This window comes from Mirounga angustirostris, unplaced genomic scaffold, assembly GCF_029215605.1.
Source record: "Mirounga angustirostris isolate CCGP_5_RB_7025 unplaced genomic scaffold, mMirAng1.0.hap1 SCAF_8, whole genome shotgun sequence".
Classification (NCBI taxonomy): Eukaryota; Metazoa; Chordata; class Mammalia; order Carnivora; family Phocidae; genus Mirounga; species Mirounga angustirostris.
In genome coordinates, this window is record NW_026991716.1 from 142,999,011 (window position 1) to 143,013,782 (window position 14,772).

At 43.5% G+C, this 14,772-nt stretch overlaps 1 protein-coding gene across 2 annotated transcripts in view; it reads right to left on the reverse strand.

Moving 5' to 3' along the window:
* Window positions 1–14,772, reverse strand: part of LOC123836817 (uncharacterized) — a 93,511-nt gene that overhangs the window by 46,272 nt on the left and 32,467 nt on the right. The window contains exons 2-4 of one of the 2 annotated variants that reach the window (XM_054505642.2): window positions 4,224–4,362; window positions 2,396–2,515; window positions 1,813–1,889 (exon numbers count right to left, since the gene is read on the reverse strand). In XM_054505642.2, coding sequence (XP_054361617.1) covers window positions 1,813–1,889; window position 2,396 — 78 coding nt within the window. In that variant the 5' untranslated portion in view covers window positions 2,397–2,515; window positions 4,224–4,362. The remainder of the gene's footprint in view (window positions 1–1,812; window positions 1,890–2,395; window positions 2,516–4,223; window positions 4,363–14,772) is intronic. The other variant, XR_010413851.1, reaches the window with a different exon arrangement.

The following is a 14,772-nucleotide window of genomic DNA, read 5'->3' on the forward strand; positions in this document are numbered from 1 at the left end:
CTATGCAGTCCAGCTTTCTTTTGAAAAGGGGACAATATTTTCATTCTTGCCTTGAAACGTGCATGAAATCCTGTAAGTTGTCTACCAAATCTCCCCCACTGCAGCAGAACCGCTTCTATACACATGCATGGATGTGGGGACAAAGAAAGTGTTTTCAGTGCTTCTCTGAATAGAGGGGGTGACCAGAAATCATTTACATCAAAGACAGTTGTAATTTCTTCAACTTCTCCAGAGACAATGAAGTCTTACTTTCAGGCAGATAGTGATTTTTTTTTTCAAAAGCTCCACATTTCTAACATTATTAGAGAAAACCACCTTTCCTAGTTTAATGTGTAAGACTTATCTTGATTGAAAGGTGTTAAATGGAACTTCAGAGTCTGGAGTCATGAGACCATGTTGTCTTTCCTGCAGCGAATGCCATACATAAGACAAACATTTGCTGCAAATTAAACTTTCAGCCATCTCCAACCATCTGACAAAGGGGCCCCAAAAATGCTGCCCTGTCTAGCAGACTGAGAGTGATGTGCTCTTGCACCCGGGTGTGAAGGGCCAGCCCTCCTCAGCTCATCTAAGAGGGCACAGTAAACCGTATGCTGGCCCAGGCCCCACCGGGCGAACAGAACAAACCCCAAACACCTGCCCGATGGCTGGGGCTATCATCTGTGCCCCAACGATTTGCTGGTGAAGGAAAAGTTCAAGACACAACCTACCAGGTGGTTCAGGAAAAAAAAATGATAAAACCATTCACAATAAAATAAAACATGCTTTACACAGCATACATTCTTCATTTTTATCTTTAAAAGGAATTATGCCAGGCACTTTCACATCAGGTTCCGCTCACAAAATAGGCATTATCATCACCATTTCTAGATGAACTCAGGGGGCCTGACGACCTGCTCAGACCACTTTAAAAGGAAAAAAATAAGGAGATGGACCCAGATTTTCTTACTCCAAGACAGAGCCTTCCCTTCACTGCTGCCACCAGGTGCAAATATGCAAAAAAAAAAAAAAAAAATCCAACACTATGAACCAAGGCAAAAAATTTCTTTTAGGTTTGAAATCTAACCAGCAAAGTGCAGGTACAAAAATGCACTTCATAATACTCTACATTCTATCCTAGATCCTTCAGTCTTTAATTTCCAAATCGTGCCATCTAGCTTTGGAATAACAGGCAAAACACCACTCTGAGAAGGAATGGAGATGCACAGAATAGCGAAGGAAGAACAATGGAAGCACAGCACCTGTCAGAAGAAAAGCATCCCCAAATCCCCGACCCCTGCGACCAGGGAGCAACTTCAAGAGCCACACCAGTTAAAACCAGCTCAGGAAACCAGACACACACCGGGACAAGCACTCTCCTTTCTGGAAGAGCAAACCCTTTCAGACCGTACTAAACCTGCTGTGTATAGAGAAACTCCTTGGTTCATTTTCACCCTGATTTTATATAATAAGGAACAAGCCTAAGTTATTTTCTTCCTCTCCAAACCTGTATTTCTACTTGGTAATTTTGCTACTCTCCCTGTGCCATTTTTTAGTAGGTTTTATCTCCCCAGATACACTCTCAGAAGCAGGGACCATGACTGTCCTCTTTTAGATCACCCAAATAAAAACTATTTGGATGATGCAAAGCATTACTTTGCATAAAATAAGAATTTAAAAATGTTTATTACACTCACCATTTTGCTGAAATGAATATTTTAATTCTAAGTAACTAAAAATCATGGAACATAGTAGACACACAAAAAATATTCCCTAGTGGAATTAAAATAGAGTGTTAGAAAACACATTTTTCATCAGTATGAGAAATCTCACCTCTTCCCTCTGACTGGCGTTGACCATCCGCCTGGTTTTTCTTGTCTTAGGAGCAGCCCAGGGTCTAGGAGTAGACACTGGAAAGAAATGTTTTAAAGTTATCAAGGACGCATCTGCTCACGTAGTAACACAGTGTAGCATCTGATATTATACATTTTCACTACCCTATAAATAGAAAGGAATATGAATTCACATTGAGATACTTTGCTTAATATTTAAGATCAACTTTAATATTTGAACAATAAATGCATTCTTTTGCCACAAAACTGGAAATTCACAGCCCTTTCTTTCAAAATTTATTCTGGGATTTCAATATTTAATAATATTATTTACATACATGAATGCTGGTAGATCTTTTATTTATCACTGTATAAAAATCAAAAATTATATCAATATGTTTCAATTCTTAAAATTCCAAGAAAAACTAAACTTATTTTGGTAGAGACAAAAAGCACATTTTATATGTAGCATTTAAATATTCCAAAATTATAGTAAACAGCATTTGTATTTGGAACAAGGTCCTGTGTTTTCTAGAAAATGTTACTATTTTTCTTTTGTGAATGTTTATGAACAGGCTGCTAACTTGGGTGCTCAGACTCCTTGGCATCACATACGGAGGTCTGGTCTCATGATTGCAACAGCTCCATGATGACCAGATGGATGATGGAGATTTCCAGTGGTTGGGGCGTCTCCTCACACTGATCTATTAGAAAACATAGAACACTTGCTAATGGTGGAAAGAAATGTTTTGACAACAGATACTCTTCCGAGCCCATCACAGAACCTCCCTATGTCACCTGCACACCTATGTGCTCTCAAGAGTGAGAACCATTGTTTGGGGGGTTTTTTGTGCCTTCTATCTCTAATTTAAACCTTCATTCAGATGTCCCAGTTTCTGTGTCCACCCAAAAAGATCCACAGTCTGTGTGTTCCCAGGATTTAAGTCTCGTTTACATATATAAATGGGCACGTCAGAGTGAACAGCCGTAAGCCATTCATTCCGCAATGACCAGATCCAAACTGTCCCTCCTTTGTCCCTCCTTGCTTCCTTTCACTGGAGAGCACTGGCCCCTCGCCCTGAATTCCCAGGTGGAGGAGCTTTCTCAGCAGGCTTCCCACACCACCCCGCCCTTCGCCCTTTGGGAGCTCTGCGTGCACATGAAAAAGCGACAGGCCCTTTTGCTCCGACACACCTCACCACAATTTGCCCTTGAATTTTTCTGTTCTAAAAAACAAAAAGTTAATTTACTAAGAATGTTTAAATCTTCTCTGGAAGTCAACTTTTTGTGTTAATGGATTAAGTGCCCAAATTTTGGAAGAAATCTGCAAGTTTGAGCAAAACGTCTTTAGACATTTTTATGGAAACAGCACGTAACAATATTTGGGGTAATGTGAAAGATGACATTGTCTATAAAACCCAGAACATAGGTTGGAAAAGAGAGTCTAGACTATTCATGCAAGATATTAACATGAATGCGTAGCTAATAAAAGATGATGCTCACCTAAACATACTTTGCCTTAGCATTTTGCCCAAAGGAAAAGCTGTGACTATCAGCCGGTCATGTTCACTGTCCGGCATGGCCTACACCCGTACCTGGCATGGGGAACATCTAATAAGTACTTATGCGAGAATCTGAGGGCGCTTCGCTCACCCTGAAGCGCTACAGACCTCAGAGAAGGTGGGATCCGTCTCCCAACCCTGTGAAGCTCTTCCATGGGCTACTCGATCCAACGCATTCATCTGAAAGCATCGCAAGCCACCCAGTGGTGTTGGTTAGAGTTTCATTCACATTCCCACCACTGGCGTCTCCTACATGCTTAACAGCTACGCTTCCATGAGTGTCTATGATACCATTGGGATGAAACCCACCGTGGGATATGAGCGGTGTTATAGGACTCGACAAAGTAAATTTAACTTACAAAATTTCTTGCAGCCCTACTTTAAAATCTCATGTTCTCAAACCTCAAACAGTTTTTGGGAACACTAGATTTTCATCCCTCAGCTATTTATCGCATGTCTTTGTGCACAGTACTTAGCAAGGAGGAAATGCCCAACATTTATTGAAATGAATTTCTTCACTCTGGTGAGAGAGGCAGCCCAGGTACTGAGGGAAAAAGTGTGCAGTTTTTTCTCACCCTGAGATTTGGATCTCGATTATTGCTGTCACGGACGTTAGTTCACTAAAGGAAATATCAACCATATAAGCACGATTTTACAGCGCCTATTTATTTAAAAAATGATATTGAAATCCACATAGTTTCAAAAAGACACTTCGAAAATCTGGTAAAAACACCCCACCTGTAACGTTAAACTAACTGGAAGGCAGATTATATCACTACTTCCCAGGACTCAGTTAAAAAGTGAAAACACTTATCAAAATCCAGAAGAAACAAATAGGAAAAATACAAACTTTTAAATTTTATATTCTGGAGCTTTTGTTGGATTTCTGTTCCACAAGCTTCTTCCTGAATCAGCTTCCAAAACTCTTCAAAGGGGCTCACGTTCTTCAAGGGTCCACATTTGGCCAACTCCCTTGGCAACTCTGTAATCTTATTTTCAGAGAGAACAATAATTGTATTTCAATGATATTTTAGTGACAAATTATAAGTCAGCAGATAATTAGGAATTTAAAATCCCATTTCTAAGCATCGAGAGTATAACATGTGGATACCTTACAGGTATCTGATTAGGAAAGTGTTATTTTCAACAGTAATTGACCCCAAAAGAGTAATACCTTTGAAAGTCTCTGTCCTTAAATTCCAGGGGTTCATTTGTATTTAAAAATTAAAGGGAACAATTTGAAGGGACGTAAACTGGACTTTTTTTTTTTTTTTCTTTCTCCTCTTTCTCCTCTTCCTTCTATCCTCAATAGTAGTAGCTAGGAGTTAATGTAAGGGCACTTCTTTGGAAGATGCTGGTGGAGCATAGGAGAGCATTAGGGACAAAAAGGAAAAAGAGGGGAAGAGTAGCCTTGAGGACAGTGAGAGGAAGTAGATAAAGACAACTGTCTTTTACAATTCAATTTCTAATTTTATCTCCCTTTGACGGGGAGACTTTAGAATTACCATACACTATAAACCAATTGTCACTCAGGAATATGCTGCTATGGTAATAAATGATGGCATCAGGATTCTCACCTCTTCTAAATATTATTTCATCTCTTAGAAACTGGAAGGACATGTCACACTAATAAGGCATGTTTTAGGAAGTATAACTAGATATATGGAGCAGCTTCTTTAAAAGAAGGAGGACAGCCCAGAAAAACTAATTAGGGATTTTTAACTCGGGGGTGGAATTTCCCGTGTTCAGTTCAAGGAGAATAAAATCAGGGAACAAAGGGCTCTAAAAAGATTGGGGTTTTTTGGGTTTTTTTTTTTTGATGATGATGATGCAAATGTAACTGACGTCAGCACAAATCAGACAATGTTTTCTCTCAATTTCTGAAGCAATTCCTCGCTATGTGAGGTCGTTCTCGGTGGCGGCTGCGGTGGCCCCCCCAGGTAGGTTCCCTCCCTCCCTGGGCAGGAAGAACTTGCATCCACCACGGCTGTGCCTGGGGCTGTGCTCAGAACAGAATGGCGCCGAAATGAAAGGGACGCCTGTCGTGTGGTGCCAGTCTTCAGGAGCGCCTGCGAGGGTACGGAAAGCAGACCCTCAGCAAGGGTAGGGGCTTGGGGGGCATGATGTTGGGGTGTCCCCTCCTGTCCGGCTTTCCGCGTTTCACACGTCCCTGAGGGGCTGACAGGGTCTGGCATCGCTCCCACCTACCCAGGGCAGAGGCGCTGCGGGGTCCGGGCCCCCCAATTCCTGGGTCGTTACGACGATGACGCATGTTTGAGAGGCGACACGCAGAACAGTGCGGCAGCGGGAATGCCCGTGCAGGGCTTCCCGGCCCGCGCCCAGCTTGCCCTAAGTCCTACCGGGGAAGCACCAGAGCGCGGGGTACGGGCGCGCGGGGGGCGCTCGGGGAGTGGGCAGGGCGCACGCGCGTGTGATGGGTGCACGGCCCGGCGCGATGCGCGGCGTGGGCGCTGCGGGTGGTGCGGGGCGCAGTGGCGCCGCGTGGGGGGCACGCGGGGGTGCGGTGCACTGCGCGTATTTGTGGTGCGTGGATGCAGGGCGGGGCGGGGCGCGGAGGGCTTGGTGCAGGCGGGGAAGCGCTGCGGGGCTGGCGCTGCGTGGGGTGCCTCGGGGAGCGGTGCAGGGGGGCGGCAGGGCGCCAGGCGGCGCTGAGTGGCGTGCATGCGGGGGGAGGTGAGGTGGGCTTGTCTGAGGTGCGTGGGGTGCCTGGGGGGGCGGTGCAGGGGGGCGGCTGTGCGCGGGGTGGCGCCGCGTGGGGTGCATGGGGGCGCTGAGGTGGGGGTGCACGCGGGGGTGCGGTGAGATGCGGGTATTTGTGGTGCGTGGATGCAGGGCCGGGCAGGGCGCGGAGGGCTTGGTGCAGGCGGGGAAGCGCTGCGGGGCTGGCGCTGCGTGGGGTGCCTGGGGGGGCGGTGCAGGGGGGCGGCTGTGCGCGGGGTGGCGCCGCGTGGGGTGCATGGGAGCGCTGAGGTGGGGGTGCACGCGGGCGCCTGGCGGGGCGCGCGGGGTGGGGGGTCGCGGGGGCGCCTGTTCACCCCCAGGAGCAAGCTGCAGGGCAGGAAAGAAAAGTTGCGGTCAGCCTGTGGTTCAGTAGCGGGGAGACAAAGGCGACAACAAATGACAAGTAAACATCCAGCCACAGGAAGCCATTAAGGAGAGTGGGCGCTAATGAGCGCGCAGCGGGGACCCGCCGAGGAAACGCCGCGGGCCCCCGACCCGCCCGGAGCCCCGCTGGCAGGCCGTAAACCTGCTGTGCTCTTCTGTCCCCTTTCCAGTTGTGCCATTAGGAGCCGCAATTACTGGCATCCCAATAAGAAGACTCCAGGGGTAAAAAGAGAACGTTGGGATTCTGTGATTTCGCACATCCTCACGTCTTCCCTTAACTAGCCGCGTGTGAGCTCGGAGATGCGAGTACCAAGCCTCTTCCCAAGGAGTCTTGTGCAACAGTTTCTCGTAAAAATCAACTCTAATGAATAACCAGACGTTCCTTTGTGCTCCCTTAAATTTTAACTATTAAGAAATTTGTTTTCAAGTAGCGGTGGTTTGTCAAGCAAGGGTTCCCGGCCTCGCTGCGACTTGGTGTCTGGACTATTTAAGATACTTACAGCTGGCTTTCCTTTGGGGAGAAACAGCTCCTTCTCCGGACGGCTGGATCGAGATTTCACAAACACCCTGGGGCAGGTGGTGCGGTCCGCGCGCGGTCCCGGAACACCCTCGGCGGACGCCCGGCCCGCGGCCACCCCCTCGGTCGAGGCCCCGGCGGCAGCGACAGCCAGAGGCCCTCCCGGCCAACCCGGTGAAGCCCGGCCGCGGCCACTCGGGCCCGGCGAATCCACAGGTACCAGACCACCCACAGAGAGAGATGGGCTTAGAAATAACGTAAGGGAGCCAAGCAAAGGCGCTTCCAACAGAATCGTGCCTTTTAAACTTGTTTACACTTAAACATTTGAGAAAGGGAGTGGGAAAGCGGTTTAGGGTAAATTTCATTTCAGTAAGCCTATTTTAGATGCTTGAGCGAACAAGTATTGCTAAGCATTACCCAAGACTTGGAAATTGTTTCTTTATGATTTCTTTATATGCGGTGTTCCCTTTCGGAGAAAAAGAGAATATATCTGATCATAACATATCTTTACAGATAACACATGACAGTGTAAACACTGATGAAGTTTAAGGAGACAAGCAAATCACTTAAATAATCCCAAAAGGAACTCTAGTGCGCCGTGGCATCTCCCCACTGAGGCGGTCCTGTCTTCTACTTTGTGCCTTGCCATCTCTGTGACTTTCTTTCTTGGTGAAAATTCAAATATATTCTCATTGTTATATTTCTTGTGTTGTGCCCTGAATATCAAGTTAGAATAGCTTGATTAAGCTTTAATAATGGTATCACCCTATCCCATTGATTCTAACTGAGCTAGGAACACTTGAATTCAGAATAGAATATATGTGTTCTATATGTATGTATATATTCTATTCATTATTTTTAGTTTTGAACCAACATTTCTGATCCTGACACTACAACATCTCCATAAAATGAGTTGGATTTGATGGCACCTTCAGTCCCTTCTGAATCTAAAATTTTAAATCTCTTCATAATTTTTAAAAAAATATCATGTTAATATATGTCCATGTTTTTTTAAAATCACGTTGTTCAGAAGGGTTTAAAATAAAAACAACTAACTTCTGTTTCAGCCTACTCCACCCAAGCCAGCTTCCCAGAAATTTCAACTTGACCCACTTCCGTTAGTAATTATGTTTGTATAAGCCTAGTCACAAATAGAATAACCACCACCCTGGAAAAAGATTTGCAGCCTTCTGCTCTCTCTCTCTCTTTTTCTTTAGATGTATAGAAAGTGTGTTTACTGTTCTCCTTTCCCTTTCACTGTGAGGGAGTCACACCTCTCAGAAGAATGGAGGCATCCAGGGAGAATTTTCCTTATGCAAACCTTGAGTCTCCTAGAAGATTTACCTTTTTCTTGAGTCGTAGCTCCCTTGCATTGATTTCCCAGAATGTGCAGCACCAGACCCACAGGGGTCTCCCCAAGAACCCTAACTTTACACCTTACTATTTTTCTAGTGCTCACAGTTGACTGAGACGCAGCTTCAAGTCAAGGAACCATAGTGGCAATGAGAATCTAATTGCTGTGGGCAATTGTAAACTTCAGTAGTCATGAATTGTAGTATCTACACACCAGGTACACCAGATTTGTTCATCAAAATTAGGCCCTTTCTTTCAAATCAATATTTTGGGGGACTATTTCCCCTATGAAAACAGAAATCTATAAATATAAAATTGTCTTAGAGATATTTTTAGACCATGAAAAGTTATCCAAGATTGCTTTGGCTATTTGGGGTCTTTTGTAGTTCCATACACATTTTAGGATTGTTCTATTTCTGCAAAAAAATGTCTCTGGAATTTTGATAGAGACTGCATTGAATCTGTAGATTGCTTTGGGTTATGTGGACATTTTAGCAATATTCTTACAATCCATGAGCATGGAATAGCTTCCCATTTATTTGTGTCTTCTTCAGTTTCTTTCATTAATGCCTCATAGTTTTCAATATACATGTCTTTCACCACCTTAGTTAAATTTATTACTAAGTTTTTTATCCTTTTTGATGAAATTGGAAATGAGATTATTTTCTTAATTTCTCTGAGAACTCGTTATTAGTGTATAGGAATGCAACAGATTTTTGTGCATTGATTTTGTCTCCTGCAACTTTACTGAATTCTTTTATTAGTCTTAAAAGTCTTTTGGTGGAGTTTTTAGGTTTTCTATATATAATATTATGCCATCTCCAAATAGTGACAGTTTTATTTCCTCCTTTCCAATTTGGATGCCTCTTATTTCTTTTTCTTGCCTCATTGCTCTGTCTAGGACTTCCAATATGGTGTTGAATAAAAATGGCAAGAGTTGGGGGCACCTGGGTGGCTCAGTTGGTTAAGCAACTGCCTTCGGCTCAGGTCATGATCCTGGAGTCCCGGGATCAAGTCCCGCATCGGGCTCCCTGCTCGGCAGGGAGTCTGCTTCTCCCTCTGATCCTCCCCATCTCATGCTCTCTGTCTCCCATTCTCTCTCTCAGATAAATAAATAAAAAATCTTAAAAAAAAAATGGCAAGAGTTGGCATCCTTGTCTTGTTCAGATCTTAGAGAGAAAGCCTTCAACTCTTCATAGAGTATGATTTGGCTGTGGCTTGTTCTAGAAAGCTTTTATTATATTGAGAAATGTCCCTTCTATACCCACTTGTTCGGAGTTTTTATCATAAATGGATGTTTAGTTTTTGTCAAATGCTTTTTTTGCATCTTTTGAGATGCTCATGTGATTTTTATCCTTTACTTTGTTAATGCAGTGTATCACATTGATTGATGTGCAGATGGTGAACCATATTTGCATCCCTGGGAGAAATCCCACTTGATTACAGGGTATGATCCTTCTAATGTATTGTTGAATTTAATTTGCTAATGTTTTATTGAGGATTTTTGCATATATTTTCATCAGAGATATTGGCCTGTAAGTTTCTTTCCTTGTGGCCTCCTTGTCTGGTGTTGATATCAAGGTAATGCTGGCCTGGTAAAATTAGTTTGGAGGAGTTCCTTCTCCTTCTAGTTTTCAGAAGAGTTTGAGAAGGATTGGTATTAATTCTTCTTTGAACATTTGATAGAAATCACCAGTGAAGCCATCTGGTCCTGGATTTTGTTGAGAGGTTTTTGTTTTGTTTTGGTTTGGTTTTTAAGATTTTATTTATTTATTTGACAGAGAGAGACACAGCAAGAGAGGGAACACAAGCAGGGGGAGTGGGAGAGGGAGAAGCAGGCTTCCCGCCAAGCAGGGATCCCGATGCGGGTCTTGATCCCAGGACCCTGGCATCATGACCTGAGCCGAAGGCAGACGCTTAATGACTGAGCCACCCAGGCACCCCTGGGAGGTTTTTGAGTAATGATTCGATCTTCTTACTAGTAATCAGTCTGTTCAGATTTTCTGTCTTATCATGATTCAGTCTCAGTAGTTTGTATATTTCTAGGAATTCATCCATTTCTTCTAGGTTAACCGATTTATTAGAGTATAGTTGTTCATAGTAGCCTCTTGTGATCCTTTGTGTTTCAGTTGTAACTTCTCCTCTTTCATTTCTAATTTTACTTGAGTCCTCTCTCAAATAAATAAATTTATTTATATTTTTGCCAACTTTATCTTTTCAAAGAACCAGCTCTTCATTTCACTGATCTTTTCTACATGTTCACTTTTTACTTGTGTGAGAACCATGTTTTTAACTTTTTGAAAATTATACTTGAAGGGCTTAGTAAACATTAATTGCTACTCATTCATATCCAAGATAAATATGGATTGCAGTATTCTTTATGATGCAAATATTTATGGAAATAATAAAGTGAAATAATGTAGCTAACAACTAGAAAAATTAAAATTACTTATTTTGTATTTGTATAATATTTAATAAAAGACACTGAAAAATATTTAGTGAGGGAATAAGGAAAGTGCTTGCATTTCCATTCTCTCATGTGTTCAACATAATTATGATAATTTAAAAATATTTAAAGATCCTTATTTTTAAAAGGTACTGGTAGGGGAGCCTGGGTGACTCAGTCAGTTAAGTGTCTGACTCTTGGTTTTGGCTCAGGTCATGATCTCAGGGTCATTAGACTGAGCCCAGCATCAGGATCCATTCTCAGGGAGTCTGCTTGAGATTCTTTCCCTCTGCCCCACCCCCTACTCACACGCGTGTTCTCTCCATCTCTCTAAAAGAAATAAACAAATCTTTAAAAAAATGTACTGGTACAAGTAAATAGAGGAATAAAACTGGGGGGAAAGAATCTCCTACCTTTCAGTTTAAACACTTAAAAAATAAGCAGCGTGGTATATGAAAAGGACATGAGTTTTGGAGTCCATCTAACTTGGGCTCAGATCAGCACACAGCTTTGGGCAAGTTGCTTAACCCCTCAAACCCTCAGTTTTTCCAGCGGAAACTAGACTTAGTGAAAATAGCTTCCTCCCAAGCTTGTTCTGATGGCAAACCGCTGTCTGTGATAAGCCTGGAGCAGTCTGGCACGCAGGAGGAAATCAATGCATATTAAATAATGCTTTTGTACCCCATGAGTCTTAAAGTTTTATCTGCTAGTTGTATCAACTAATTTGAGAACTAATTATATGGAGGAACTACCACTATGTGCAAAATAGTTTAAAAATCTTAACTTCGGGGCGCCTGGGTGGCTCAGTCGGTTGGGCGGCTGCCTTCGGCTCAGGTCATGATCCCAGGGTCCTGGGATCGAGCCCCGGATCGGGCTCCCTGCTCCGCAGGAAGCCTGCTTCTCCCTCTCCCACTCCACTTACTTGTGTTCCCTCTCTCGCTGTGTCTGTCTCTGTCAAATAAATAAAATCTTTAAAAAAAAAAAAATCTTAACTTTTATCTATTTCATGAATGAACTGGGCTATTAATATGCTAAAGATATGCTGCTCAGGTTAATAAAAATGACGCAAACCAATAACCACTTAGCCATTAACATCTTTACTACGTACTGACATCACACTTTTTACTGGTGTTAATGGAATAAATGGAATAAATTGCAGGCATTCAGTATTTATTGCTGTGTAACACATTATCCCAGCAGTAGCTGATTAAAACAGCACACATTCATGACCTCACAGTGTCTGTGAGTCAGAAGTCTAGAAATGGATTAGCTGGGTATTCTGCTCACAGTCTCAAGGTTGCAGTCAAGGTGTTGGCCGGGCTGCATCCTCAGCAGGAGGTCTGACCGGGGAAGCATGAGCATCCCTACTCACGAGGATGTTGGCAGCACTCAATTCCTTTTGTTACAGGATTTATAGCGGCTAGCTTCTTCAGAGTCAACAAAGGGAGAGAGCAGGATGGAGTCTTATATGATGGTCCATGATCCCCAGAGTGGCATCCTTCACTGTTGCCATATCCCATTGGTTAGGAACAAGTCACAGGTCCTACTTTGTGATTCAGAGTTGGGGATTACACAAAGGCATAAATACTGGGAGGCAAGAATCGTGGGGACCACCTTGGAGTCTGTCTGCCACCATTGCCTTCTGTCCCCTGTGTTCATGGGCCTAACACGTGCAAGAGACACTCAGCCCCTCCCAAGGTTCCCAAGATTCTCTTCTCTTCATAACATCAGTTCAGAGTTCAAAATGTCATTATCAAAATCAGGTCAAAATTCAGAGAAGGTTCCTGGTATATTCACTAGGTTCAGTTCCTGGGACACAATTTCTGCCAATCTATGGTCCTATGAAACCAATGAGAAGAGTTACTTGCTCCCCACACACTGAGCATGCACTGGGGGGACAGGCAGGTGACAACAACCACAGAGAGTTCTGCTCCAAAGAAGAGAGAAATGGAAAGTCTAAAGGAGTCTCTGAATCCAAAAGGGCAAGGTTGGAAGTTCCTCTATGAGGTTTCAAGGCCTGGGAATCATTCTCACAGCTTCACCCTCTGGGCTCTTAGTTCTGCTTTCTGAGTCTTCCTTGGTTTGAAACAAAAGGTGGTGCTTGTTTGCAGCTGAGCCGCTTTCTCAACCTGCTTCCTGACAGTAGAATTTAGGGGTTCAGACAGTCTCCTTTCATTTTGTACTTTCTTCATTCCTTTTTACCCAAGCTGACAGGTTTCTGCAGAAGCAATTTTCTCCAACTTTGTGTGTCTCCCATGGATTTCGATGGGACTCATTCCATGAAACAAAGACCTCACCCACAGATCTTTTTGAGATCTCTACCACTGGATCCTGCTGAGATGACCCTGGGCCAATGCCCTGAAACTCCTTAGAGGCTCCAGAATTGATTGACAGGATCTGAGCCTCACCCTTAATCTTTTGAAAAGGTCCTTGTGTGACTGGAGTCCCTGACCTTGGGATCTTTGTGAGGCATCTTTTAAGGTTGTGCAGTCATGTCTTCGGCTTCTTCTCTTGACCATAATGTCTTCATTTTTGTATCTTTTGCCTTCTAGAGAAGTTGACACTCTGATTTCAGACTTCTGCACTCCAGAGCTGTGAGGGAATAAATTCTGTCGACCACTCCATTTGTGGTCACTTACTGTGAGCCTCGGAGCCAATGCAGTGAGCTATAGGATGCATACAGTGCTTCTCCCTCCAGTGTTGTGTGAACTCCACTGTTTATCAATCTAGAGTCCCACAGAGCCGTGCACCTGGGGTTCCATCAGCTGACTATGGGATCATCTTTACTTCCACTAAAAGATCACATATATATCTCTGTTTTCTTACCCTTCACATTTTAGAGATTATGCTTATGTGCCTCTGCCCCTTCCTGGGCTGAGCTCCTGTCACCAAACTTCCAGAGCTCAACTCCCAGCCCTGGTGTTTTCTAGTTGGGTTTCTGGGAAGCTCCATGACCTCTCCATGTTTCATGTTTCTCATCTGTGGATGGGAAGGGCAACAACAGAGCCTGCCTACCTGGTTGAGCTGTGAGGGTCGAGCTGTGAGGGACAACTGAACAGGTGCATGCCCCATGGGCTGCTCCCTGGGTGATCTGCAAGGGCAGGTGCTCATTGTTGTTACATTGTATCCTGACTACTGGTGCTGAGGATACAAACACATGTTGAATGAGTTACGATTTGATGCCATGTCCTAAACACTCATTTAGGTTTGGTATTACCAAAAAAAAAAAAAAAAAAAAGCCATGAATTTGTGTGTGTGTGTTTCACGTTCCTTCAGATCATAGGTATAAATTTAAAACAACAATTTATGAGGCCCTTTTCTACTCTAGAAATCTAAGAAGTAAATCTTCAGCTTCCAGAAGCTGAAGGGAATGAAACAAGCTGGATAGTCAGGTTGCCTAGGTAACAGGATTTAAAAATAAAGTTTAAAACATTGCATTCATTTTTCATTTGATATTTCCAAAAATGCATCAGCTACTTGCTATGCCTTTTTCTTTTTCAGTGTGTATCATTATAGTCAGTTTTATAAAAATAAACTGGTAAGATTCAATTATTAACTCTTTACCTGGCTCTTTGTCTCTTGTATTTCTAAAAATAATTAAAGGGAACACCTACCAAGGACAAGGCACTCTGCTGGGTTCTACTTTCATTACTTAATTCAGCAACTATGTATTGAAGATGTTTTAAGTCAAACCCTGGTCTGTGCTCTGGTCGATTTACTAGAACCTTGCAAAGTGGATATTTCTTTTTCTGGGGGAGAAGACAGACACACAGCTAAGAAATGAGGTCGATGTCGCAGGGAGCCCACCGAGGCTCGCTCGCAGGACTGCTGCTGCGTGGGGCGGTCTCCCACAGTAACCATGGACAGCTCTACTTGATGCACCTGTTGCTGACTTCGGTACTTTGATTTTGTAATTCTGTTATGTGTGCCTTTCTATGTAATGAAAGTTTTATACAG